Genomic DNA, 27,021 nt, shown 5'->3' on the forward strand with positions numbered 1-27,021 from the left:
TTCGGTGATGACTGTTCAGCCGTCTGTGGTTAGTGATAGTCTTCTTAGAAATGTCTAATGAAAGAAAAGCATCTGAATCTCACAGAATATGGTAATCAGAAGGAAAGAAGACGTGGTGTAGTTACCAACTTCAAATCATGTCTGTGATTAGCAACAAACCCATACAGACCATTTTTCAAAGCTTTAAATAGTAATGTTAAACTAAATACTAAGTGATAGTACTGAAGGTTACTAAAGTGCTCATTGCACATACCACAACACTGCTTTGTAATACTAATTTGTTTTGTGGTGTTGCTTTTTCAGGATTTTTGCTGATATGAAAATTAGGAAACTATTGCAACACTGTTATTTACAATCGTCCATCGTTAAAGAATAGTTGTTACGTGTTGAAGAGGCTGGTTCATTGTGTGCTTGGCCAACTGGAGACAAAGATTTATTTATTTAATTCACATTAGGGTGCCTGGGTAGCTCACCTGGTACAGCAGGTGCCCACATATAGAGGTTTACTCCTCAACGCAACGGCTGCAGGTTCGACTCCGCCCTGCGGCCAAGAACAGAGATCACTTAGTTGTGTATGAAGTCACATACTGTACCATGGATCCATCACAGCCACTGTGGTTTTCCTGCAGTGAAATATTATTAAACAATTCCATGAAAGCCATTGCTATGATGAAGGGGTATTTGAGACCACCTGAAAGGACTGTGGGGGGTAGACAAAAACGAACCAGCTAAAAACAGCTCAACAAAAACTTAAAGAACACAGCTTTAAAGTACATTCAGTGTCCATTTATTTTTGTGCAGCCAGAAAAATAGAAAAAAGTAAAACAAAGGACATTCATACTGCTGAAGTGTAGTTTCTCATGCTTGCCCATTTACAGTACATGTTGATCAGATACAAAGTCTCTTTGAACCGGACATATTGCCACAATATATTTACAAAAATAACAATAAAACTGCAGTCTCTTTAAACATGTTGACACATTCATAAAAATAAAGCTTTATGTGACACTTTTCCTGAAACTGATCCTATTTACAGTCAAAGATGGAGATGAGTCCTGTCGCGCTACAGCTGAGATAACAGAGTTGTGTTGCATGTTTGCGAGTATCAGATTATCTGAAGCATCAAAACTAAAAGTACATTTTTTTTTAAAGTTTTTAAACACCTAAAAAGACATTTTCCGGTCTTTTAATAACATTACAAAAATGCATCCTTGAGTCACAATGACTAAATGACTACAGATGTAAAATAAGTGCTCACTCATAGCTCTTGGCTGATAGAATCTTTATTGGTGTACAGTTGTAGTTTCCTCTGACCACTATGTTTTTGTGCCAAAATGATTTTGATTTTATTTAGAATTTTCTTTTTAGAATAAGGATATATTTAACAGAAATTCTTGACACTTCTGACATGGTTTAAAATCACAGAATATGCAACCAAATATAAGGGAAATCTTTTTTGAATGAGAAGTAGAAGGTTGAATCTGCCAACTATTACACATTGATATCTTAACCATTCATTAAAAACAAATCCAAATAATTGCACTCATTTGACAATAAAAAGTCAAAGGACACAATTACTGTCAGTTTTAACAGGTGTCGGCAGAGCAAAAAAGGCACAAATAAATATTGGGCATCAATCCCTCTATATTGGCACTGGCAAACTGTAATGGCCACATTGTAGGTAAAGTGTAGTTTTGCTACCAAACAATAAATTGCATCTCTCAATGTCCACCTTTCTACACCACATACCAAGAAGTGAGAACATTCAGTATCGACTACAAAATGTGACTAAAAATCAACAGATGACAGCAGCATGATCATAACTACACAACGCAAAACACTGAAGCCCTAATTCATCAGAACCAGTCTCGACTTTCCCACCTTTCCCCAGCAGATGACCATAATGCATCTCTGTGTATGCGTGTGTGTGTGTGTATATAAATACAGTATACTGTGTGTGTGTGTGTGCGTGTGTGTGTGTGTGTGTGTGTGTGTGTGCATCTGATCAGTGTTCAAATAAACAAACAAAAAAACACTCAGAAAATCAATCCTCAGTGCAGGAACTGTCTAGGAACTTCATTCATCTGTCTAGCTCTTTGGTTTCCAAGCCTCTACAGTGCATCAGTTGCAGGAGTCTCTGGGACCTTCAGACTGGCTCTGCTCAGCCTCACGCTCCATACCATTCAACTTGTTTACTCCCATCACGTCTCCACTCCAGCTGATGCTTCCTCCCTCTCACTCAGTCAGGTTCTCCTCCTTACAGGCATCTGTGAAGAGGAAGAAGAAAGACTTAGGACACAACAGGGACACGATGCATGCATAGACAGGAATCCTTTCGTCCATTTTCATTATTAATAATCATAACCTCACCAGCGGCTTGGTTTTGGGCAAACTTGCCACTCTGCTGCAAGATCTCTACCAATAAATAAATAAATAAATAAATATATTAGTGCTGTCAAACAATTAAAATATTTAATCGCGATTAATCGTATTAATGTCATTGTTAACTCACAATTAATCGCACATTTTTATCTATTCTAAAATGTCCCTTGATTTCTTTTTGTCCAATTATTTTTTCTCATTTTAATGCTCTTATCAACATGGAAAAGTGGATCGGCTTGCTTTGTGCTTTTGTCGCCTGGCTTTGACGAGGGGGCGGAGAATTCGCATCAGCTGTGTGCTTGGCCATCAAGCGGTACTTCAGACTGGACGTGCTGCGATGATAGCTCAGTTCACAATGACAAAACACACAGATCACTTTGGTCTTGTCAATGGAATCATTTGGCAACTTTTTAAAAGTAAACTTTCCATTCAGAATCTTATTGGCATCCATTTCGGCGTCTTGCGCTCGCCATCCACTCAAAACGTACCGTTAGCCTATTACTCTTTGGCCGGCTCGCAAGCCTAAACAAGTGTGTGCGGCGTGCCTGTTTTGTTTTCGGTCTAGCTAGATCCGGTGTGGTGTTGTAGTATTTCTAACGTTACTAGTTGTTGCAACAGCATGTGAAAAAAACTACAAAGTTTGCTATGCCAAAAAGAACGTTAATCCCGCGATAAAAAAAATGTACGCCATTAAAATGGGTTTGCATTAACGCTGTTAATAATGCGTTTAACTGATAGCACTGTGTGTGTGTGTGTATATGTATATATATATATATATATATATATATATATATATATATATATATATATATATATATATATATATATATATATATATATATATATATATACACACACACACATACACTTACTTAACAAAATTAAAAACGCAACACTTTTGTTTTTGCCCCCATTTTTCATGAGCTGAACTCAAAGATCTAAGACTTTGTTTTTGTACACAAAAGGCTTATTTCTCTCAAATATTGTTCACAAATCTGTCTAAATCTGTGTTAGTGAGCACTTCTCCTTTGCCGAGATAATCCATCCACCTCACAGGTGTGGCATATCAAGATGCTGATTAGACAGCATGATTATTGCACAGGTGTGCCTTAGGTTGGCCACAATAAAAGGCCACTCTAAAATGTGCAGTTTTACTGTATTGGGGGGGTCCGGGAAGGGTCCGAAAACCAGTCAGTATCTGGTGTTATGGTTCATCCGTGAAGAGAACACTTCAGACGCCATCTAATGTGAGCATTTGCCCTAACCCTAACCGTAACACTAGATAGGGGTTTTCGGACCCCCTTGGCCTTTTACTGTGTCCAGCCTAAGGCACACCTGTGCAATAATCATGCTGTCTAATCAGCATCTTGATATGCCACACCTGTGAGGTGGATGGATTATCTCGGCAAAGGAGAAGTGCTCACTAACACAGATTTAGACAGATTTGTGAACAATATTTGAGAGAAATAAGCCTTTTGTTTACATAGAAAAAGTTAGTTAGTTCTGGGTTCAGCTCATGATAAATGGGGGCAAAAACAAAAGTGTTGCATTTATAATTTTGTTCAGTGTATATATATTATATATTTACAAATCAATATTTCTCGCAACTTTTAATGACTTAATTTTACAATACTACCCACTTCAATGAGGCTACAACCAGCATCAATTAAGTCAATAAAAGTAGGAGTAGACATAATTCTGCCCGCTAATCTGTACAACATGTAGACTAAACGGAGCTTCCTGTTTTCAAAAACAAAATTTATCACTTTTTGAAGCCCTGAATGACTGCCTCATTTGATTTTGTTTAGACCCAGAGAGAAATTACAGCAGACTGGTTAGTTTCACAAAATCGGGGTTGTGTTATGCACAGATATAAATGATAAAATAAAAAAATATAGAAAATATTTCAATAAAGCCTGGGTTGAAAAACTGTGAACATATACTTTAAAGTGAAGAGTTAATGCTTGTGTGTCAGGTTTCCTTCCACACTATACTGATCTGACACAGCTTGGAACACAAGGCAACCTCTAACACTGAAATCACAAAAATTGTTAGTTAGTTATTTGCTTTCAAGGGTATCAAAACAAAACATGTTAATCAATCAGTCAAGTAGAGCTTGCTACTGGCAAAATACAATTGCATCTACTAAAAGCCAAACATAAATTGGCAGAAGTTATAATATGTAAAGCATCTGCATGGGACAGCGTATGCCTTAGTTTACATTTAGACCCAACATTTGTGACTCAAACCACTGTGGAAAACTTTGTTTCCCAAAGCTAAATTACAACTGTAAAACCACAGGTTTTAAATACAGCAACAATTGATTCATCCTGTGTCATAGACAGAGTTTGGGTAACATACCATCACACCAGACTGACAGCTTTAGGGGGCAAAGTGGCAACAAACCAAATTCTAGCAGATGTGACTTAAAGGACAATTCCGGCGCAAACCTAGGGGTTATTAACAGATGTGTACCCACTCTGTCGCTCTCTGGGACATGTTTTCATGCTAATCAAATGTGTTTGTAGCTTGAAAGAAGCTAACGTGGACCGCTGATTAGCTTACAACGCTAGTATTCGGGGAACAGGGAAAAGTAAAAACAAATCGCTATTTATACCACTAAAAAGGCTCAAAATATCACCAAACTTCAACGGTAGCATAATGAGGGTCCCTAAATGTTAACCGAAGCATTGAGAACATTCTAAGTGTACAGACAGTTTATTGAACGAAGAGCTGCGGGAGCTCCGTGAAAGGGCTACGAGAGAGAGAGAGCTACCGGTAGTCAATGCCGCAACACAGCCTCGTACTTTGGGAAACTGGTGGTGTACCTGCGGACATTGTGAAGCTATGGCCACCAAACAGGAGTGTCTGTGTTGCAGGGAGTGGGACCTGTTGCGTCGCGATGCCCAAGAGACGCAGTGTTTTGTACAGTCTGAAGATTTCCCCTCTCTGATAAACAGGGCTGTACTTGAAACTTTTTTCCATGTCCCGAAAATAAATTGGAGACGGCGACCCAGACCGGAGGGACCAGATGGACAGTTATTCACTGAGTAAGTACACTAGACAAGTTATGCAGAGTGCAATTATTTCACATATATTGAGCAAATTGCTTTTGATTTTAGTTTGCATCGCCAGCTGTAAGTCATGACTGGTTTACAAGATGGCGGCCGCATGTAAACATGAACGTGAGTGTCTTTATAATCTATCTTTTCAATAAACTGTCTGTACACTTACAAAGTTCTCAATGCTTCGGTTAACATTTAGGGACCGTCATTATGCGACCGTGGAAGTTTGGTGATATTTTGAGCCTGTTTAGTGGTACAAAATAGCGATTTGTTTTTACTTTCCCTGTGCCCCGAATACTTGCGTTCTAAGCTAATCAGCGGTCCGCGCTAGCTTGTTTTCAAGCTACAAACACATTGGATTAGCATGAAAACATGTCCCAAAGAACGATCGAGTGGGTACACATCTGTTATTAACCCCTAGGTTCATTTTGCGCCGAAATAGTCCTTTAAACATAGCCTGGTAAGCTCTATTCATGTTTTCTGTAAATGTGCTCCAAGCTGTAGTTTACAGACTCTGATATTTAAGTTAGAAATACATGAAGGAATTGTTTGATAGAATTGTCCAGCAAAGACCTGAAGCTGGTCTTGATTCAATACATTTTCCCTCATTTTGACACCAAGCCTGGTTGTTTTGTGCTCAGTTCATGTTGTTAAACTTGGCTTTCATCCTTACATCCATCCCACTACAAAGCTGAGTGCTTTTGAAATTCATTCCCATTCCCAACAAATCACACCACAGTTCTTGCTTTTCTCCCAATTAACGTATTTGGTGCAAACTCCTCTATGTTCAACAAATAAATACATGTATAAGGTAGATAAATGCACTATATTTTCCAATGATTCACTTTGAACATTCTTGGTGTGAACATGCTCTTAACCAACTTGGAGGATGGTAAGAATGCTTACTCCTTTGTGCTGCATGTGAAGGCAGCAGTGTCCCTTAATCTGTCCACCTATGACCTTCAAGTACAGACACAATATACCAATTTTTAAATCTCTATCTAAGCTGCTGTATAATGAAAAAACAACTTCCCGAAATGTTTGTGTCAAATATATGTCAATGCACTGGTGAGAGCAGACATGGGATTTGTTTTTTGAACCATTAGCAGTGAAGTCTCTTGTCTTGACAAAGAGGATGCCAGCCTCTTCATCCTCCCCCAAAAATCCACACAGCAGCGACACCCAGGACGTCAGGCACCATGCCTCCTAGCTTCCAGTTACAGGCGACAACCAGCCAAGATTCAGACAGGTGCGTTTCCTACCTGGGACAGAGTTAGAGGGTGGGGTGGGGAAGAGGGCTCAGGGTCCGGGACAGAGAGGGAGTTGGGGCTAGCAATGCTGAGCATCTATACCTGCAGGGCTTAGCACCAGGGCCTGGAGGATGTCTGACAGGGAGACGATGCCCTCGATGCTGGAGTGCTCGTCCACCACCACTAACCGATGCACCTGGCGGAAAACACAAAACGCATAATTACATATGCATGTCAAAATCAGTCCTGAAGTTATTTCTGTGTAACTAAATGTACGTATGTATATGTCTTTGTGTTTCCAAAATCTCACTTCTGCTTTGACTATTCTGTCCACAATGGTCTCCATTGTTTCCATCTTATGACACTTCATGACTCCTTCGAAATACTGGGAGCGATGTTTCAGAGCCTGCGTCACTGTAATGTCCAGGTTGTTGTACGTCTTCTCAGCAGCCAAGTTCTGCACGCAGACATGAAAATGCATTGTAGAAAGTGAGACAATAAATCACAGAGCAGTTTAGCCTCTTATACATATATTTATTTATTATATTTATACTTATATATATATATATATATATATTTGGTATTTTGTCTCTTCAAAAACAGAAATTGTCGAAATGTCAACTTACAATCACATCAAACTTGGAGTAAATATCCACAACTTTGCCTGTAACATGACATAAAAAGTAAGTTAATTTAGTAGTATTATTATTATTATACTTTGTCAACACTGATGTTTGAGATCTTACCCGACTCATCTACCACAGGCAGGGCAGACACTCGTCTCTCCACAAAAATGTTGAGAGCTTTGATGATGGGCGTGTACGGGTGGATGAAAGCGATGTCCTGGTACGAGCCAATGCCCAGCTCCCCGAGAGTCTGCTTCATGAATGCTGGCTTTGGCATTTCACACATCTGGAGAACACAAATACAAACACAAACACAATGAGGCAGGGACATGTCGAGTCGGTTCACTCTCCACCCACTTCCTTTCAGTAATGGCATATTTTATTAATGTCCACATTGACCACTAGAAGGCAGCAGACAAATGAAAGTGAGGACGAGACCACAAAGTTCCCAGCAATAAGCAATCCTTATTATCCATCATATAGATTAAAATACTATGCATGCTAAACACTCATTCACAGACAGACTGGCAGTGACTGTGTGGGACTCACAAAAAGCTGGAGGAACTTGAGGATCCTCTTGTGTGTGAGAATATAAAGTGCATTCCCTGTGACGGGGTCGATGACAGGCAGGCGGTGAATTTTGTTTTTGATAAGGGTGTACACGGCATCAAATAGGCTGCAACACAACAAACACAATGACCCATTACAAGTAGCACAATCAAATCTGCCCACACGCATACACAAAGATTCATTATTCATGAGACAACGTACCTTGCATCAGGTGATATGTTGACCAGAGGCTTAAATGTTGCTTGTAGGTAAACCTCTGCAGCAAGAAATATGAAAGTATTTTTTTTCATATTTTCCTTATAACAGAAATATAATCTTACATTATGCATGCTACAAAAACATGACAGTATGATCCCGATGCTAACCTCTCCACGTCTCAAGCTTATGCTCCTCTAATTCATATATTTGCACCTGAAATACAAGAAGTAGACATTGGTTTAAGAAAAAAAACAAACCGAGAAATCCTCCTTGGACCAAGAAACAAATCTCATACAAACATCTGTCACGTGGACTTACCATTGGTGACTTATAGTATCTGTGTAGTATGATGATGAAATCTGTGATTGTCAGCATTCCTGCAATGAAAACAGAATCTATAAACACCGTACAGCAGCGTGCCTGCAGGCATTGTATGATTTGGTTAAAAGAGACGCTTACAAGGGCGTGCTCCAAACAACACATTGCTGCCCCCCCCTCGCTTAATCCTCATGCTGACTTTGCATTCATTATTCATCACAGGCTGACTTGCAATAAACTCTACACAGGAAAAAAAAACACCAGAACAACAAAGCCGATTCACCGCAGGTTTGGCTTTTGAAACTCTCCTACTAACAAGAGGGTTTATTTTTTAGTCTGCTGTTTTTTTCTGTTAAATATTTTTTCCAACCTCTCAGAGGTCAATACAGAGAAGCCATTGCTGTGTTTAGTGGTTTATGAGAGCTCTAATGACTTCTGCTCAATATAGCATCTTACTCCACTAGACATGACCAGCAGCATTAATACACACACAGCCTGTCCTCTGTGTTCATTCAGCAATGGCACAGCAAGAGAAATTATGAAATAAAAATGAGTAATTAAGCGTTTTTTTCTAAAACTAAACTGTGGACTAAAACACACACTAAAGTTCCATTGCAGTGCTTAAGAAGCAAGTAAGAAGATTAAAGGCATCTGCAAATTTAACATTTATTTGCCAAATTCTGTCTTTTCTTTGGAGATGGTATTTAACTGAAAGCTTGGCAATTACAACAACAATGTGCAAAGAGTACGAAAGCTTTTTTGCCTCTTATATGAATCAAATACTTTCAAGTGCGATTTAACAACTTTATAAAACTTCAAACTCAATGTTAAACATGCCTAACTTAGACATGAACAGCATCAAATATCAGAGCAAGAAAACTCTAAACTAGGAAAACAGTATCACACGTGGCACTTTAATAGATCCAAGATTCTTTGAAATATAATCTTACACACTATTAAATAATTATTTTAGTGTGTGTTAAGAGCAGAAGCCATAAAAACAACGCCAAATTGGGCTTGGGGAGGCAATGGACACACACGCGCACACACACATGCACGTTGCTGTCAGGGCTGGTAAAAATGCCATTAAGTTGGTTTTGGGTTTCTTACCCACAAAGCTTTGCTTCTCTGTGTCCCATAGCGGAGCAGCTCGCACACCGTTAGCTACCAAGGCAAAGAATGCTTTCTTAACCTGTAAGCAACAGTTCAAATGAAAAATCCAATTAGATTATACACAATACTTATGTGATTTTCTTTTCTGCAGCTGAAACACTTCATCTATTAGCTGATCAACAGAAAATGAATCGGCAATAATTCTGATAAACGATCAATCAATTCAGTTGTTAAGTCAAGCAAAAACAGCAAATATTCACTGGTACAAGCCTCTTAAATACTATAAGAATGTGCTGCTTGTGTGGGTTTTATATGACTTTAAATTCAACATATTTGGACTCTCTGAACTTGTGATGGGAATTCTTTACCATTTTCTTGACATTTCATAGACTAAACAAGGTGACAAGATGACAAATTAAGGGTATAATCTAGAGGTGCAACGATGAATCGATTAATTGTCAACTATTAAATTAATCGCCAACTATTTTGATAATCGATTAATCGTTTGAGTCATTTTTTTATTAAAAAAAATAAGATGTCTCTGATTCCAGCTTGTTAAATGTGAATATCTTCTAGTTTCTTCTCTCCTTTGTGACAGTAAACTGAATATCTTTGAGTTTTGGACAAAACAAGACATTTGAGGACGTACTCTTAGGCTTTGGGAAACACTGATCCACATTTTTCACCATGTTTTGACATTTTTATAGATCAAACAACTAATCGATTAATCGAGAAAATAATCTACAGATGAATCGACTATGAAAATAATCGTTAGTTGCAGCCCTAGTCTAATCAAAAACAATCTTTGGTTGCAGCCTTCATCATCTGATGACTTGTCTCCGTCACATTCTAATGAGTAGTTGTGATGTATTTTGAGAAGTATGTTCTAAACTCCTGATAGCTTTTTGGTGGTTTTAGTATTTCCGTTTCTATTAGATATGGACTCCCAACTCTGGGCTTCAGTGGATTTAGTGGTTGCAGATCTACACATCAAAGAGACCTCCCAAGGATTACTGTTTAACAGATTTCATTTAATCAACCATTTCGTAGAAACTGCTCTGGGGCAAATACTCACGCTTAATTTACTGAACATTAACTTTTGCTGGATGTCTCTTTCGGTTCTCAAGCAACTTTTATATCATAAAGGTTTGTCTGCAGGCAAAAGAACCTATTTTGTCAAAATACTAACTTGGAGCGCTGTGTCGAACACCACCAGCTTGGAGCTTGTGGGGACAATGTCATAGCACTTGTGGGATTTCATGAAGCGCATGTAAATATCACTTTCAGGTTCAGCAGCTGTAAGAACAAGAAAAGCAGGATAAAAACTTTTAGAGGAAGGAGAAATCTCACAGGGAATATATAATGACAGCCTGGAAACAAAACACTCAGAGCCTAAACAACCATTACAGGTCTGGTCCACTTACAGCCACTTTACTGCTCCATCTTACAGATAATTAAGATCTCCGTTAAGCACTAACAAGCACAAAAACAGTGGAAAAACACACAGCAAGTTACTTTAGGAATGTAGGTCCTTCACTGATGATGCAGCTTGAAGATTACAATATTTTCCCCCCCACATGTGGTGATGAAACACAGTCTATTATAGTTTACTGACCAAATTAAATCAAGTAAAAAAATAAATAAAAATAAGACAATTCTTATTACCGTGATAAAATACAGGCCTGTTGAATATCACTCCAGCATTGCACGTCTTCATTTATCAAGACCGCGGTGTAAAATTCTCATAAATACCCATTCATTTACAAAAACGGGTCTGTTGTGATAACAAACCGGTAAAGTCAGGCGTCTGTGGAGGATATCCCTCCAATTTGTGACACAATATAGCGGATGAATCGTTGTGTTACGCCGTAAACGGCTTTGATATATCTGTAGCATGGCCTGACTATTCTTTTGGCTACAAACAGCTGGAATACCTACGACATCCTGATGTTATGGAGTCACCTTTACATTTGATCACTTATTGCGTTGACGTTCGTAAAAATGAGCAGATATCGCAGTGGGACACTTACCATCATCATCTAGTTCAAGTTTCTCCAGCATGCCTTCGAATAAACCGTAGACCTAAGAGAGGGAAAATGCAGAAGTATGCCGTGAAGATCGCAGCAAATCCTCACAACAACACACGGCAGCGCACGACAAAACTTTACTGTAAATTGTGAGTGAGCAGCAGGGTAAAGCGACTTTCCCCCAGCGGCCTGAGAGCAGACGTTGTGATCACACAGAGTGAGGTGTGCAAAAAAAAACCATCACCACACACACACACACACACACACACACACACACACACACACACACACACACACACACACACACACACACACACACACACACACACACACACACACACAAACAACGAAAACGTCGTGCGCCACCGGCGTTTCAGAGATTACATAAAGCTCCTCCAGTTCCGATATACACAGATAACGTGACATAAACGTTAACAATGGAGCTGCAACTTTAGTGGCACATTATTATTAGACTAGACACACCCCTTAAAACTCAGAGTGGAACAGTCCTCCTGAGCCATTTGCTGCAGTAGGGGGAACCAATGTCACCACGCTGCTCAAACAGCCACTACACAGGCGTGCGAAGTTGAATCCCACCACAATAAATCAGCGGAGTCCTTTGTTATAGTTAGAACCTACCAAACAACACTCACCACAGGAAAAGTCTTTCACATGTACAGCGTGGAGAAAAAGCAGGAAGCTCCGCGCGCTGTGGACACACCCCTCCATGCAGAGCAACCTGGGTGCTTCACCATATTAGGAAATCCCCTTACGTTGCTTAGCAGCAAGAAGCTGGGGGATGCCTTGTCAAATCCTCGAGAGTTAATTTCTTCTGACAAAACGAGCAACATGGCCGAGCTCTACAGAAACAACTCGTTGGAGCCTCGAGCACAGTGGCAGCAACATTAGAAAATGGCATGCAAATTGTGCTATTTGCATCTTGCACGACATAGGCGAGCTCCCAGCTTGAAATATGCTGTGTCATGCTGAGAGATTTGTATACGAGTGTGCTTGTTGATACATGATTTCCCTTGGTCACTAATTTGCAAGTATATTCAACAACAAGGCACTGCAGCAGTAGATGAAGCAGATGCAGCAGAAAGCCTGCATACCTGATCTGGGATGCTAGACAGCTCCCCAGTGTCACCCTGCAATGGTGACATAGCGCTTCTCTCGCCAAAAACCTACTCCTGCACTTTCATAAATCTTGCCCTGCTGCATCACAGCGGGCACGCAGCCTGTTCTGGTATTACAGCAGACAACAGGGAAGCAGACATACAGAAATCCATTAAATTAATTGGAAATTGGATTTGGCAAAAAGTAAACTTTACAGCATCAGAAGATTATTTTGTCAGTCTCTCTTATGAATTAAGGAGAGGGGGAAGGGGGAGCACAGAGAAGCTGACAGGCACTGACTTGTCGTTCTTCAACCACAATCGTGAGTCCTTGGGTGTTAATATCAACAGTATACAATGTTGGTGATGAAATATTGATTTACCCTCTCTGGCTAGAATCCACAAATCACTCCCAGCAGACAGGTCGAGACAGACCAGATAATTGATAACTAAATGGACACACTAGCTTTGGGAAATCTAGTATCACACCCTGACTTAGACTGTGGTGAATCCTCAATAAAGCCCACAATGAAAACCCTTGTCACCAAACCCTGAACTAATACTTCTCAGCTGTTTTTGCAGTAGCAGTCAATTGTGCACGCACTCAGTTCGATGAACATATTGCTTCAATGCAAAGCCAATATTTATATTCTTAGAGCAAATAGTGCAAACACAGCCCTGTTGTCACACAGCATGCCCCAGTGTCAGAGCTCAAATGAAAGAGATTTGCATCATCTATGCTTTCTGTTCACCACTGTCCAAGTAAGGCCTCATGACACTGAGTAAAGCAGCGCATGACTCATGGACAGACTGTTATGTTGCTACAAAGAATAAAATGGTTATCAGTTTCAACATCTTGTGATTCATGTGATTATCATTAGTACTTTTTTAGAATACATGACTTAGTTTAACTGATATTGAAGTAGTGCAAAGATATAGCATTTACCTGCAAAGTTTGTCACATATTCAGACTTATTTTTTTAGTAAAAGTAATAAATATTTCACCTATTTTAGAAATTCAAATGCATATGCTATTCCTGAGCCCCAGGAAAATTCAGTTATTACTTATTAACTCATACCACCCTCTCCGAAAGCTAGAAACTGGAGCCTTGGAACAAAACACTAGTTTTGTACCTGTGGTGTGAAATCTCTCTGCTCCATGAAAAACTCTTCAAACTAAATGTATGTTTACGTTCTAACATTGCTGACTGGTGAAAGAAGAACTAAATGTATTTGACTGAGTCATACCCACATTAATTGATTGTTTAGAGTTTACAAGCAGTGACAGAACTTACCCGAGGCAAACAGATAACATTTAGGTGGCGTTTTAAAACGAGTAACATTTTTGCAGTTTGACTCACTTGTTGCGAGGTAGAGTAAGATGTCACAGGGCTCGAGGAAGGGATCGGTGGTTTAGCAGAGGGAAGGCTGAGGCGTTGACCTGTGTCTGGAGGTGTGGAAATTGAACGGGATCGATAGCTCGCCTCCAGGCGTTCGGGGCTGGGCCTGCTCAGCTGGGCCTCCTGGGTAAATAACGGTTGGCTGGACGCCTGGGTTGGGGTGGTGGGTGGTGTGGAGAGTCCAGAGGCTGCAGAGAGATAAAAAGGTCCACAATAGATGCCACAACTGTTTCTCTCAATGTCAGTCTATACTTTGTTTTCAGTGACAATGAAAACGCCGTGCGGGTTGACATCGCTGATAGGCTTAGTTGGCAAGACTGAGGTGCTACAATGGTAACTGCTGAAGATACCATCACTGCTGTCACATGCTATGACAGAGAAGGAATGCATATCGGATCCATCAGGGACTGTGAGTGTCCTAGGTACTAAGAAACAACACAGATACCAGAGATACATTCTCAGCCCAGTCACTGACAGACAGGGATGCAAAAACCACCATTAGAAAGACAGCTGCAAAACAAAATTATATCCATTTAAATAACAATTAGCAGCATGTGTTAGCTTTAAAAATCTGCCTTCAACTAACATTTCTACTGTCACTCTACTGTCATTATTTACTGTGGGGCGACTCTTTTGTAACGAGTTTGTTGCCTTAGTGCGTAACACTGTAAATGAAAAGTAAAAAAGGGTAGTAGACCCCTAGCAGATAGATATATATATATATATATATATATATATATATATATATATATATATATATAAAAATAATATATTATATATATATATATATATATATATATATCAGCAGTCTTGTCCTTTACACAGCTCAGCCTGTTCTTAAATGCCACAGGTTTTTGTGGTTTATATTTGTGTTCTAGGCTATTGGTGTTCACTGAGAAACACTGACACCACCATTCCGTTTAAATTCACAAGAGTGGACCATGACATACAAACTGCTCTGTGGGGTGGGTTTGTACATAAAGCTAATTTTCTCGAGATGAGAAAATGATTCACTTGTGATCTCGAGATAACCTCATAAAAAAGCCGTTCTCGGCTTTCATACATTTCAAAAGGCTTTTACATTTCAGAGGCCCTTCAAATTCACAGTCAACCTACACAGGTGTTTTCACTTATTTTGCATAATTAGACCTGAGCAGAAGTCTAATTAGCCAGAAGTGAAGACACCTGTGGGTGTGCAGAGCCTTTCATTTTTGTGAATCCATTTCCAGATTAGTACTATCTCTTTCTTTTCTTTTTTATCTCAGGGAGAGGTGGCTTGGACCCTGTGTGGGATCAGTGGCCTAAAGCTGAGAACTCGTCTTGTGGGTTGGGCATCATAAGACTTTTGGTGTGACAAATTGACGTCTTTACATTAAAATGTGGATGGTGAAGGAATTGTAAAGGCTAAAAAGCCTCTAAACAAATGTGAATAACAAAATGGAATATCACAACAACAAAAACAACATAATTCATATAAATATCAAAACTTTAATTTAAAAACCATTGCTTCACCTATCATTTTTAAAAGAATATTGGAATAGAACTATGAGGTTGCATATATTTTTACACTTACTTTGTATTTTGATGTAAATGTTATTTTAATTGTTTTTTAATTAAGTAATTGATTATATAAAACCACTAACTCAAGGCTATGATTATCCATGTGGCATATTGCTCAATAACACTGCAGTGAATTGATAGCTGCTGACATCTGCATCACTCCGTTTTAATGAAAAATCCCTTGATGGCGCTCCAAAGCTCAACTCATATCGATGGATGCAATAAAAAGCTATCAATAATGGATCAATATTGGAAAAAGAATCACAATGAGTCATGTAGGTTGTCTTTTCCTGTTCCTGGCGTCCCTACACGATAACTAGGCCGATTACAACATAAGCAGCTGCATTAAACCCCAGTGTAGCAGTCAGCTGTCTGTGACGCAGCCCTCACATGCTCTTTCACATCAGGCATCACAATCTTATGCAGGGTGACATGTGACACTCCCCCGGCTCTACCACGCCGACATATTTCTGAGGCCAGACAATGAGTGATATGTTTGCTGAGGCCCTCTACCAGACTTCCAGTTGACTTTTATCACACCTACAAATCCAACACTGGTGTGACAGTAAAGCCAGTCTGTAAATGACACATGAGGACCAAAGAATCAATTTCATTAAATCATTTGACTTGACTCAGTAATATGTAACAAACTGAGATCATTACTAAGTAATTTAAACACATCACGGAGAAATTAAGTACTTAGGATCATCATTCAAAGGTTAACAACTTGTGTATACTCTTAAATGAACCAGGACAGAAGTATCCATATTGTGATCAGCATGGTACATTGGTCTTAACTAATTTCCTGTGACTTTTCCTGCCTTCTAAATATACCGTCCAAAAAGAGAATTATAAAAAGTTACCAGGCGTTTTTCATAAATGAAGCCCTGTGTCGAATGAAAAACTTTCCTTGGTCTGTCCAAGCACACTTCACACTATCTCTTGACATTTAGTTGGCGTGCACCAGCCCTCTTTGGCGTGCCTTACTTCCGCAGTGTAACCTTCTTATTTTAGCCACGCTGTTGTGGCACATTCCACAGGAGGAGATAACAGCAGGGTTGGGAGCCCTCTCCTCAGCCTGGTTTATACAGGGCAGCTAGACACCACACAGGAAATGGATGCCTTGCTATAAGTAGTCCAGTCCATCTAACTTTACACACATAAAAAAAACAGTACTACGCAGTACTTTATATAATATTTTAGAGTGAAGCTACCTAAGAACATACTGATAAGATGCACTTATGCAATGGACACGGCTGTCTACGCAGGGAGAACAACATTGATTTGTAAGGTTAATCTCTCCATAGCCTTGTAATCAGAGTAAATTGCCATTTCCACATCACTTCGTTATGAAACTATTTGAATTAGGGATGAAACGATTGGTTAAATTAATCAATTAGTTGACTCACAGAAAACAAATCTGTAGATACTTTGAGAACTGATTAACTTCCAGCTTCTCAATTGTGAGGATTTACTGGTTTCTGTCTGATGTGATAGAAAACTGAATATTTAGGGGTTTTGCATGAGATGTGTGCAGTGATTCAAAGGTGTGGAGGCTGCTCGGAGTGTAGCAGATTAGCAGAAGCTACTCACACTTAATTGATATATTGAAATTTACTGCAAGATAACATAACATAACATGTTAACATAACACCGATAAAAGCAGATCCTCTCAAGAGTGGGTGTCCCCTGAGAAGTCGACAGGGTGTTGTCAGTCAAGTGGGTCTACAGTGACTCTGGGAGCAACGTGATCCTCACTGGTTGACGTCAGAGCAGTAGCGAGGCTGCTACAGGCCTAATGGATGTGGTGCTACAGAGTGATCTGGCCAGCCATGTAACACAATAAATCACAATTGTGAATGGCTATGTTTGTATGGGCCCACTAGTCAGAACTTGTGTGTGGATTGTGAAGCAGTAAGTGATATAGTCAGAGATCCCAATTAGCAACAAAGGTTTCAACTAATTTGCTAGGTACACCATAAGACAGCTCTCTGCAACAAAGGACGTGACTGTTCAGCACCTCATTAATGGCAGGCTCACTATCACATAGGTGTGCAAACTGCATCATGGCAAAACATTTAAATGAGCAGTCACAATCAAATTGACATACAAAATGTTGCTGAGAAACACACAGATGTCCTCTAATTGGCAACATTCTGAAATTTCTCATGCAGATGTCAGCAGCGACATAGTTGCACTTCCATTATGTAGAAGCTCTGGCTCATAGGACTTATGGTTTAGGCTTAGGTGTCACCACGTTGTATGTTGCCTTTACGATGAACTCTACATCTTATACAACCACATTTGGACGTACATCATTGTGACAGGACTCTGCTCTTCTCATCTACTTCACCGAGGTCAGACTGGCTCTAAATCAGGACCTGTAAAGTCTGTGATAAAGCACCACTTGAACGCCTCACAGGGTGTCCCAGTGCTTCACACATCAAGCATTATGAGCTTTAACATTTCACGATAGCTGCCTTAAAGGGGGATTTCTGTATTTTTCAACCTGGACCCTATTTTCCCATGCATTTGTGTTTAAGTGACTAATGTAAACAAAATCTATGAAACTGGTTCAGTATTGAGTGGGAACGCTGTACCCGGCAGCCCCAAACCAGGCTGCAATGTAATCCTACTGGGCAATAGCAACCGCCAATGTACGTCCACTAAAATGGCTTGTTTTTGCCAGTGACAGGCTCAGATTGTTATTATAAGTGTCTGACTGCATTATGTTCGTTCTAAAATCTCACGTCTGACTTGTCAGAAGACAGCGGTGTAGAACGGGAGTGGGGAGAGAGGAGTGCTGGGTAGAGTTTGTTGTTTTGAAGAACAGAAAGCGTAGCTTTGGGTTGATCAAAATATTTTCAATTGCGCATTTCTGAATTGTGCCAACAAAATGTTGAGCTACCCATGGCACAGCTTCCATAGACATTACCTTTGGATACGAACAGGCTGAAGTTGTGCTACAGCTACAAATGGCATATACAGCACATACAACTGCGCCTTGCAGACCACTGGGTCTGCAGTGACCAGTTTTAGTGGGGATGACTCCTGCCAGCCAAAAGAAGAAATATTATGAATGGAGATACAGTCCCCACACATAAGGAAAAGCCCCCAAAAAATTCAACTTAAAATGTTCTTTCAGCTAAAATGCTTCCTGTCAATTTAAACACAGTTTTCAAAATGGAGCAGCTATTCTGAAGTGACTCCCTAAGGATATGGGACAGAAATAATGAACTGACACTGTATCAGATAGACTGGATATAAAGTACTTCACCATGATGACAGGATTACTTCAATATAAAAACTAATTATCTCGCTCACTGGTTTAACATTTAATTAAAGAAGACATATTGATCCAGCACAATGCATAAAAGCATCATGCAGTATGTGCAGTATTTTGCATTTGGCAAGGTATACTGGAGCTAACCCTTTTGCCTCAGGTCAGCCTCACACATAGCTTTACCACTTTGGTCTGTGTCCTCCTGTCCCTTTGTGCGGATGTACTGCATGCATTTGTGAAACTGGAGACCAGATATAGATAGATACCTATTAGGTATATACTGTAAGTTAAAAACAGATCTATGCCATACAAAAAACAGATGCTCCCTCATCGTGACTTTTGCCAAAAGGAGAATAACTTGAATGTTCAAACGTAAGAATATATTAATGCAGGACTACTGAAGTTTAAAATAAATTATTCTGAAACCTTTATAATGTGACTGATAGATTGAGCGTAAACATAAAATATCTGAACCCAAGAGGTTACCGGACTACTGGAAGAAGATGCAGGAAAATGGAGCCAGTAAAGAGCACAGCACATTACCAGAAAGACATGATGACTCTGACTGATGCCGCCCTCCTAGCCCATCTTGCTCCTTCCGTTTCTTGTTCCTCCTCAAGCTGCCAAACCTCTTCATGAAACTCAGTGGGTTGTGGGTTCAAAACTAAATTTAACAATGACCAACCGCATCACGATAGGGGTGCAGAGATGGCTCAAAACTGTCTCAGGTAATAGTCACTCCATTTGATGAAAAAAGTACAAAAAGAGGGTGAAAGGTATATCCAGCTGACGTCCACAGATCTAGAAAACGATTTTGAAGCTGTTTAGTCTGTCTTTAGGAGAGAAATGGTCCTTTTTATTAAAAGGAGGAAACTGATCATCTTCAATCGAAGGATAAAGAATATGTAGAATAGTCTTCTGGATTATTCTGCAGGAGAGAAAATTATTTTGGCTACTCCATGAAGTAGAGCATTCCACTTTTCTTTGGAGCCAGCAGTGCTAGGTACAAACAGAAAATGACAACCGAAGCAAGTCACCAATATAGACTAAGCTTGCATCCAGGCAAAAAAAAAAACCCTCCTCAAGCAGCACAGAGCCCACGGGAAGCAGTCTACTGTGTCAGCTCATACATTTGATGGAAAAGGCATGGAGTATAAAAGCTCTAATTTCCACACAGCTTCAGCTGAGAAATGTCCCTCTCGCAAGTGATGCAAAATTAACAAGTGGGACGGGAGCACCAGCCGTGTCAGTGCTGAAATTGTCAGGTGCAGCTGTGGGTGGCGTCTCTTTAATATAGCACGCATGTCAGCAGCCTGTAAAAGGAGGCCAGTCCATGAAGGATACACCAGTGATTGGCTCAGGCTGAACATCTCCCCGCCCACCTTCCACTGCCTTCGCTTTCCCAACAGAGGAAAAGTAAGCATAGGCACATCTGTCTCACTCTGTCTTCACACAATGTAACATACATTCAGGATCATACAATATCAGCTTTCCCTGAGATAAAAACTACAAATAAAGACATAAAGGTTGTGGTTTTAAGCTAGGAGTCCTGCAGCTCTGTCATTTGTACAGTCGGCTGTCAACTTTTGGGGGCCTGACCTTTAAGACTACTGAGGCCAGCCCCCGTCAGATGACAGCAGGGGGACATCCCATGTTCTGTCAGCTGATCAAAAAGCCTCCATTCAATACCACTAGTTTCCCCTACCCGTAACAGATGGCCCACTCAGTATTTGCTGCTCACATTAGCGACAGCGTGTCCAGTACATATCTCAATTAACATGTTATGCAAGTGTTCCACTACGCTCAGTGGGTCAATGGCTAATATGAGTGAGGGGTTGAAATATCAATGATGAAATCAGTCACCTCAAACATCCTGTGATACTCACTGTGATAATGTTTCCAGTATCATAATAAAACTAGATCACTTCAGTTTGTATTGAAGGTTGCTAAGTTTCACATCCATGAGGATTTCAAATACTGTCCATGGTGTATTTTATTAAGCTCTTCCATAGCTTAGCTTCCACACAATAAAATCATTCTGTCCTTGTAAGGTGTGCGTTTGTGAATTTGGAAAGTCAAAACTGCCCGGTTCCTTTATTTACTGACAACATACAGTAGCAACAGAAAGAGTGAGGGGGGGAGGGGGTGTGTGTGTGTGTGTGTGTGTGTGTGTGTATGAGGAGCTCCTGAGAGTCTGGTCACTTCCAGATAAGGGTATAAAAGCACCACACTGCCTTGCAGCACTGAGAGATTGACAATGTCCAGGCGATGGGAAAACATTCTGATTTGTAGCAAATATGGATATTAATACACCTGAGAAAACACTAAAAAATACTGTGCACATTATACAAAGTCAGATCTTCAGGAACACATACAATTCTAAAAAAAACTAAAAACGTAGTAAAATACTGATTATAATAATGTAGATCTATAAAACTGAATCAAGAATAGTTGGAGAACTAAATAAAGACAAGACTATGCCTTCAGCACACCCTTGTGGCGAAAGCAGGGTGCCCTCAAAAACATTCCACTAATGAAAACAGAAAATCTGTTGTGCCCACTCAGTCGCTGTATGATACTCATCTATAAGCATACTTTGTTGCTATTATCATTGGCTCCCGTTCATTTAAAGCCACATCATTAGTCAGAAGAGACTGAGAGGATATAATGTCTCGAACCATATCACACTCTAAAAATCCTGAGCAGCTGGCACAAGAAAGCCATTGGTGTGTTTTCGTTTGGTTACCATCAATAACAATCTCCAGAGGAAACCAAGCATGCCAACTCTTGAGGTCTGGCCCTAACAGAGCTATTCCATCAGCCAATGCCAAACTGACCTTGTGCGAAGGAACATGGGTATATGTACGTGCCAAAAACATATGACTCATCTTTGTGCCGTTTAAGCTGCTTCCAGCAGGGCTGTTTCCATCAGAAACAGGCTGTTTTTTGTTATGTAATAATCAGCCATCCAAATACATGGAAAAACAAGAGCTGCCTGTTAGGTCTGTTCTTCATAAAACAAGGCCTTGTTCTGCCTAGCCTTTCTCATTTCCACCTCTTAGCGCATACCAGTATTACCATTATGTCATTAATGAGTTTTTAATTTGGAGAATGCACTATGGCTGGATTCCCAAATGTGGGATGCCAAACCAGAAACCTAATCTAATAAACTGGCTTTGAAATGCACTGCTTAATTCTAGGATTTGGGAGCTAAAAAAACTCGTCTTTGATTCTGACAATAAACAAAGCCAACCATCCTGAGAAAGTTGTTGACATCAATAACAGGATGACTGATGATGAAGGTACATCTATCTGCACCCCAAATGATCGCCAATCTGTCTGACGAGGCTCAGGACCATGTTGGCCACAAAACAGTGGATTCTTCTCTTTTGTTTACCGTGATGAAATCTAGGCTTCTACTTCCTTATTGACACAATGATGTTCAATGTGTGTAACTGAAAATGCTGCATGACACGTTTTTATGTCAGTTCTGTCACAAGCTGCAAAATATCTGAACTCCTGAACTCAAGCAGATCGACACAGGTTCCTGTATGTGGCTTTACCTTGTACATACAGCAGGAGACCCACATAATCCTTGAGATAACATAGTTTCTATCTATTGTCTTACTTCCTCTGTAATTGTCTTCCTCCTCGACCCAGTCTTGCACAAAATAACATCAGTATTAATCTGCGTCATCACCAGAATAATACTATATTTTTACATGTGCATAATTACCGAAATCCAGTTGTAGTGAATCCACCAATTGACATTACAACAGTCAGAGTGTTCAACATGAATGGGCAGTCAGTACAGTGTTTTTTTTTTTTTTGACTCACCTCTCCTGGTTCTGGAGAAGATTTTGATGCTTGCAGGTGTGGAGCTGGATGAGGAGCGGAAGATACCACTGAAGCTTAGGCGGCGTGGGGACTTGGGTGGGGAGTCCTGATGAGAGGGATAGGGGAAGATAGTTTTGGGGGAACCTGAGCTGGCCCTCAATTGCACCGGAGCAGACTGAGGACATAGAGGCAGAGAGGCGCTGGGTGGGCTCCTCGCAGACACTCCTTTGGTGGGGCTGGCTGAACGGGTGTGACGGCCTCCCTGAGAGACAATGAAGAGGCAGTTTTTTTCTTGCACTTTTGTAAATGTTTGGTTCACGTTCAGTGTGCACCCAGTGTTATGTGAGACAGTGAGAAGCTGCAGAGCTATGCTGTGAAAAAAATCGGCAAACTCTGTGAGCAAATGTAGAGAAGAGATTTATTGTGAAAGGACAGCGGCTGATTGCACTTTTTGTGGTTGCTTGCTATTTTGGTTAATTCTTCTTTTTCACATTATGCAACACTGTTTTGTTTAGTCAGCCACATTGTAATGGCATTTCATAAAAAGCAGTATGAGGATGTGAGTACCGTGGGCAAAGTGCAATAAGGAAAATATTCTTTCATGATCCATAAAAAGTTACTGAAAAAACAACAATATTGATTCTGGACTTTCTAAACCAGAGAGCACTTTGACGCAACATTTTTCACTTGTTTTATAGTCTATTTGCCTTCTGGAGAACTGCTGTGAAATACTTAATTTGAGCTGATGAGGAAACCATATTCACAATTTTGCAATTCATGCTGCATTCACAATGTTTAGCAACTGAAACTATTTTATAAAACATGGCACAAATCTAAATTTTTCTCCATTTCCCTCTAAGACATAATACTTTCACAGGGCATCATTTTTAATGGCCTCACCCTCAATACAAGTCAGTAACAGCACCATCAGATTCACTATCAGAAAATCAACACTTATCTTAGTTAAACATTAGTGAGCATATTTTTCATTTGGACGTTTTGTGCTTTGCAAGGTCAATATCATTTTAACAAACTGAGAAATTCTTCTGTGCAGATACCAAAACAAAACAGAGACATGGCAGCCAATCTAGCTGGAGACATAGAGTGCCTCCTCCCCCCACTGACTGCTGTCTGCTCTGGATGTGCCAACAACAAAATCTTTAACCATTTGTGGGCTCTGATAAGAGTGGGTGAGAGTTATAATATGTAGCAATCTCCAGCTCGGAGGTTGTATTTACAGAAAACAATCAAATTAAAGAGTAGTGTTTTTGGTAAAATTGTTGGTCGATAAAAGCCAACATAATAACCAGCCATAAAAAAAGATGATGCATGATGAATATGAAGTGAAAAAAAAACTACTGTACTGCAATGCACTGACAAACAAGTCAAACGGGAAGAATTGTTTTGTCTGGTCTCCTTAACAAGGGTTCAGGGTTGTATTTGCTTAGAGGCTGGCCCTACTCCACGCACACATTTCTGTTTAAACCAATCCTGTGACAAATCAGAGTGAGAGGGAGCACACACCCATCTTTTCTGTTTGCCAAAAACTCTCACTCAGTCATCGTGCAGGAGCTTGTTAAGGCAAGTGAACAGCTATTAGGGTTTTTGTCTTTATATACTGTAGATTAGCTGTTTAAAAACACAGGAGAATGCAGGTTTTTATCAGCGTTACACAAATGTTGCTAAAGTAAAACTGATATTTGCACTCTGGTAGATATTATGTAGTGATCAAGGGTTGTATTCAAATCAATCGGAGCAGACAGAAAGAGGCTGCTTTCTTTGAGAAAAATCAATTTCCTGTATGTGATGCTGCTATGCCTGGACACAGTGGGCATAATGTTACTGTAAGGCAGAGAGGGTTGGCAACATATTTTGCTATCCCAAATCCACGTTTAAATGTGTTCAAAGCCAAACAAGAGCCAAAGAGACAAGATAAAGCATGTGCTGTAAAAGAAAAGCAAGCTTGAGAAAACAAACAATTGGCAAGTAAATGAAAAATCATGCCACAAAAATCAGGAAAATAATGTCTGTACCGTCTGAGCGCCCCTTTTGATCGAGCCACTTGTCTCCACTTGTGAGGAAGTAAGCGCACCGAAATCCTGCACATAAATCAGTGTCAAGGTTAAAGATAACTTCCAGGAAATACAGCAGAATAACAAAATGGGAAGTCATAACAGGTAACATAAGCCAATACATGCTGCTTCAGCCAGTTTCACAAAATGGACATTTGGTTCTTCATCATAAATTTGAATTAAATTGAACATGTTTAAAATGCCATCCAAACAGAAATGTTTCGCCAATGAGGAAAACTTTGCGAGCAAGTACAACACATAACCTTTCCCCATACCAAGGGAGGGCTGGGTTTTACATTCCATGTCAGAGCACCTCAGAATAAAGCCAGTTTAATTACATAATAAGGTGACCACCTATCCAACCTGTTCCAACATATTTCATGCAACTGTATCATTGTTTCCACCAGGTTGAGTTTGGGGCAGTTCATGTGGTGATGGAAAGCTCCAACATCCAGCTGTTTGCCACAACAACAGCAACAGTACAACAGTTGTATTTCCAAGCTTACTTCCAATTGGGGAAGTGATTATCCCAATCTACAGCTGCACATGAATGCGTCAGGAAAACTCACAACACTTTCAGCTGCATTTTTGGTATGTCGTTTTCAAGCAAAGGTACAAAAAACTGATCTTAACTATTGAACAAAATCTCTAACACCAAATATTGTATGCAATCCATTTGCAGTTAAGTTGGGAAAGTGTGCTCACTATTCACTTCTGACTTTGAAAAACTGAAGGTTTGATAAAGCTGCAGTGATATCATTCACTTAACATGTTTTTTAGGCTTGTAAAGAAAAGAAAAACACATCCCCAGACATTACTGCCCAGATTAATGAATAGAGGTAACTGTGAACCAGGCCGGGCTACTGAAATTAAGTTCAATAAACAGCTGGCCCTCAGTAGAGTGACCATAATGAAAACTGACTTTGGAGAATGTTGGTTCTTCTGAAATTTTTCCTTTGCTTGATATTACTTGTGTTTCCTCACAATACTTACATGCATAGAACATAGGCATATTCTGTAGAATAACAGATCATAAAACCATCGTCGTATATTAACGAATTTGCTACAATGTGGCATTACATTAAAGAGTTACTATAGGGCAAACTGATTAACATGTTTAAGGAAGAAACATGTCCAACATATATTTCTAATGGTGCAAACAGACAACTCTTTCTAGCAAACGTTAGGTCCACTTAACATAGTCTTAGAAATTAATGGCATATATTTTGTGGCAGTTATGAGACTGATAAGTCTGAAAAGTCGTGATAAAGAGACAGCTGTCAATCATGCACGCTCTTCAACGTCGCGTGCGAGTTCAGGCGGAGACGCAACAAAACGACTCAAATGTGTTCCCGTCCTGATTTCATCAATAGTTAAACAACAAGCCCAGTTTTTTTTTTTTTTTTACAGTCACAGTAAGAAGCCACATTAGTTGATACTTCACCGACTCACTGGCATGTTAATCCGCAGATTTCTCTTCTTTTTTGGCATTTTCTTTGAGCTCTCCTTGCTGGACTCCGTCACCGTGCTTCCCATTTTTCTCCAAAGGGGCGAAATAAAAAAAAAAAGTGCGCTAAATGACTGCTGTGTCGCGACTGCAGACCACTAATAGCCGCCTCCACCTTCTCTTCAGCTGCCGCCTCTTACTACGACAACACTGAGGAGCTGCCTCATCTACCAGGAAGTAGGCTTGGCAGTGAAAAGAGGCAGGGCACTGCAGAGCACGCATCTTCAAATGAGTTTCAAAGCTGACTGTTTACAGGTGTTATGTCGCAGTCTGCACCCCCGAGAAATGTGTGTCCCCTGACGTGTTTACGGCTCGGTTACGCCAGACACAAAAGAAAACAGCAACACTCCGTCAGTCCTGGTAAAACAACGCTTTTTATATAGGGTTTTGTGAATTTTGTGAAGTGGGGCTGTAAATGTCCCATGTTTACTTGTCATTTCCTAGTGGCCCCCCCCCCCCCCCCCACACACACACACACACCCCACACACACGATCATTTCCTTGTACCGAAACAAGAAAAGGCAAAACAGAAGGCACTTAAAACACGTTTCTTAAGGGGAACTAATTTCGACACAACAGTATAGCATGTATAGAGATCCTTCACCAACAGATGTCAGTACGACTCAGATTGCAACTGGTTGGATGCATACATGGGTTTGATGGACGAGAATGAAATGCGATGTCAAACCGGTGTAAAC

At 40.1% G+C, this 27,021-nt stretch overlaps 1 protein-coding gene across 9 annotated transcripts; it reads right to left on the reverse strand.

Moving 5' to 3' along the window:
• Positions 1–764: 764 nt before the first annotated feature.
• On the reverse strand, positions 765–26,523 carry LOC116046055 (5'-AMP-activated protein kinase subunit gamma-2-like). 9 transcript variants are annotated; one of them, XR_004898196.1, is made up of 17 exons: positions 26,269–26,352; positions 24,778–24,843; positions 22,745–23,006; positions 14,026–14,252; positions 11,553–11,604; positions 10,712–10,818; positions 9,520–9,601; positions 8,410–8,468; positions 8,259–8,304; positions 8,095–8,149; positions 7,873–7,999; positions 7,444–7,609; positions 7,324–7,361; positions 7,008–7,154; positions 6,800–6,893; positions 1,999–2,267; positions 765–1,962 (listed from the first exon to the last, which is right to left on the reverse strand). XR_004898196.1 is itself a non-coding variant. In XM_031294203.2 (16 exons), exons 1-16 carry the CDS (start codon positions 26,350–26,352, stop codon positions 2,236–2,238), a joined length of 1,644 nt encoding a protein of 547 aa, XP_031150063.1. In that variant the 5' UTR covers positions 26,353–26,523; the 3' UTR covers positions 765–2,235. The 9 variants fall into 9 exon arrangements, 7 of the variants coding, with proteins under 7 accessions (XP_031150063.1, XP_031150066.1, XP_031150067.1 ...); XR_004104042.2 differs by having other exon boundaries at positions 765–2,267; positions 6,710–6,893; positions 26,269–26,523; XM_031294203.2 differs by having other exon boundaries at positions 765–2,267; positions 26,269–26,523.
• Positions 26,524–27,021: the final 498 nt, after the last annotated feature.

Source organism: Sander lucioperca, chromosome 9, assembly GCF_008315115.2.
Source record: "Sander lucioperca isolate FBNREF2018 chromosome 9, SLUC_FBN_1.2, whole genome shotgun sequence".
NCBI classification, from domain to species: Eukaryota; Metazoa; Chordata; class Actinopteri; order Perciformes; family Percidae; genus Sander; species Sander lucioperca.

Coding starts and splice junctions, on each gene's coding strand:
- LOC116046055 (XM_031294203.2), bottom strand. CDS start 26,352: ATGGGAAGCACGGTGACGGAGTCCAGCAAGGAGAGCTCAAAGAAAATG. Junction 8,150..8,258: donor TAAGCTTGAGACGTGGAGAG/GTTAGCATCGGG, acceptor TTCTTGCTGCAG/AGGTTTACCTACAAGCAACA. Junction 6,894..7,007: donor ACAGAATAGTCAAAGCAGAA/GTGAGATTTTGG, acceptor GTTTTCCGCCAG/GTGCATCGGTTAGTGGTGGT.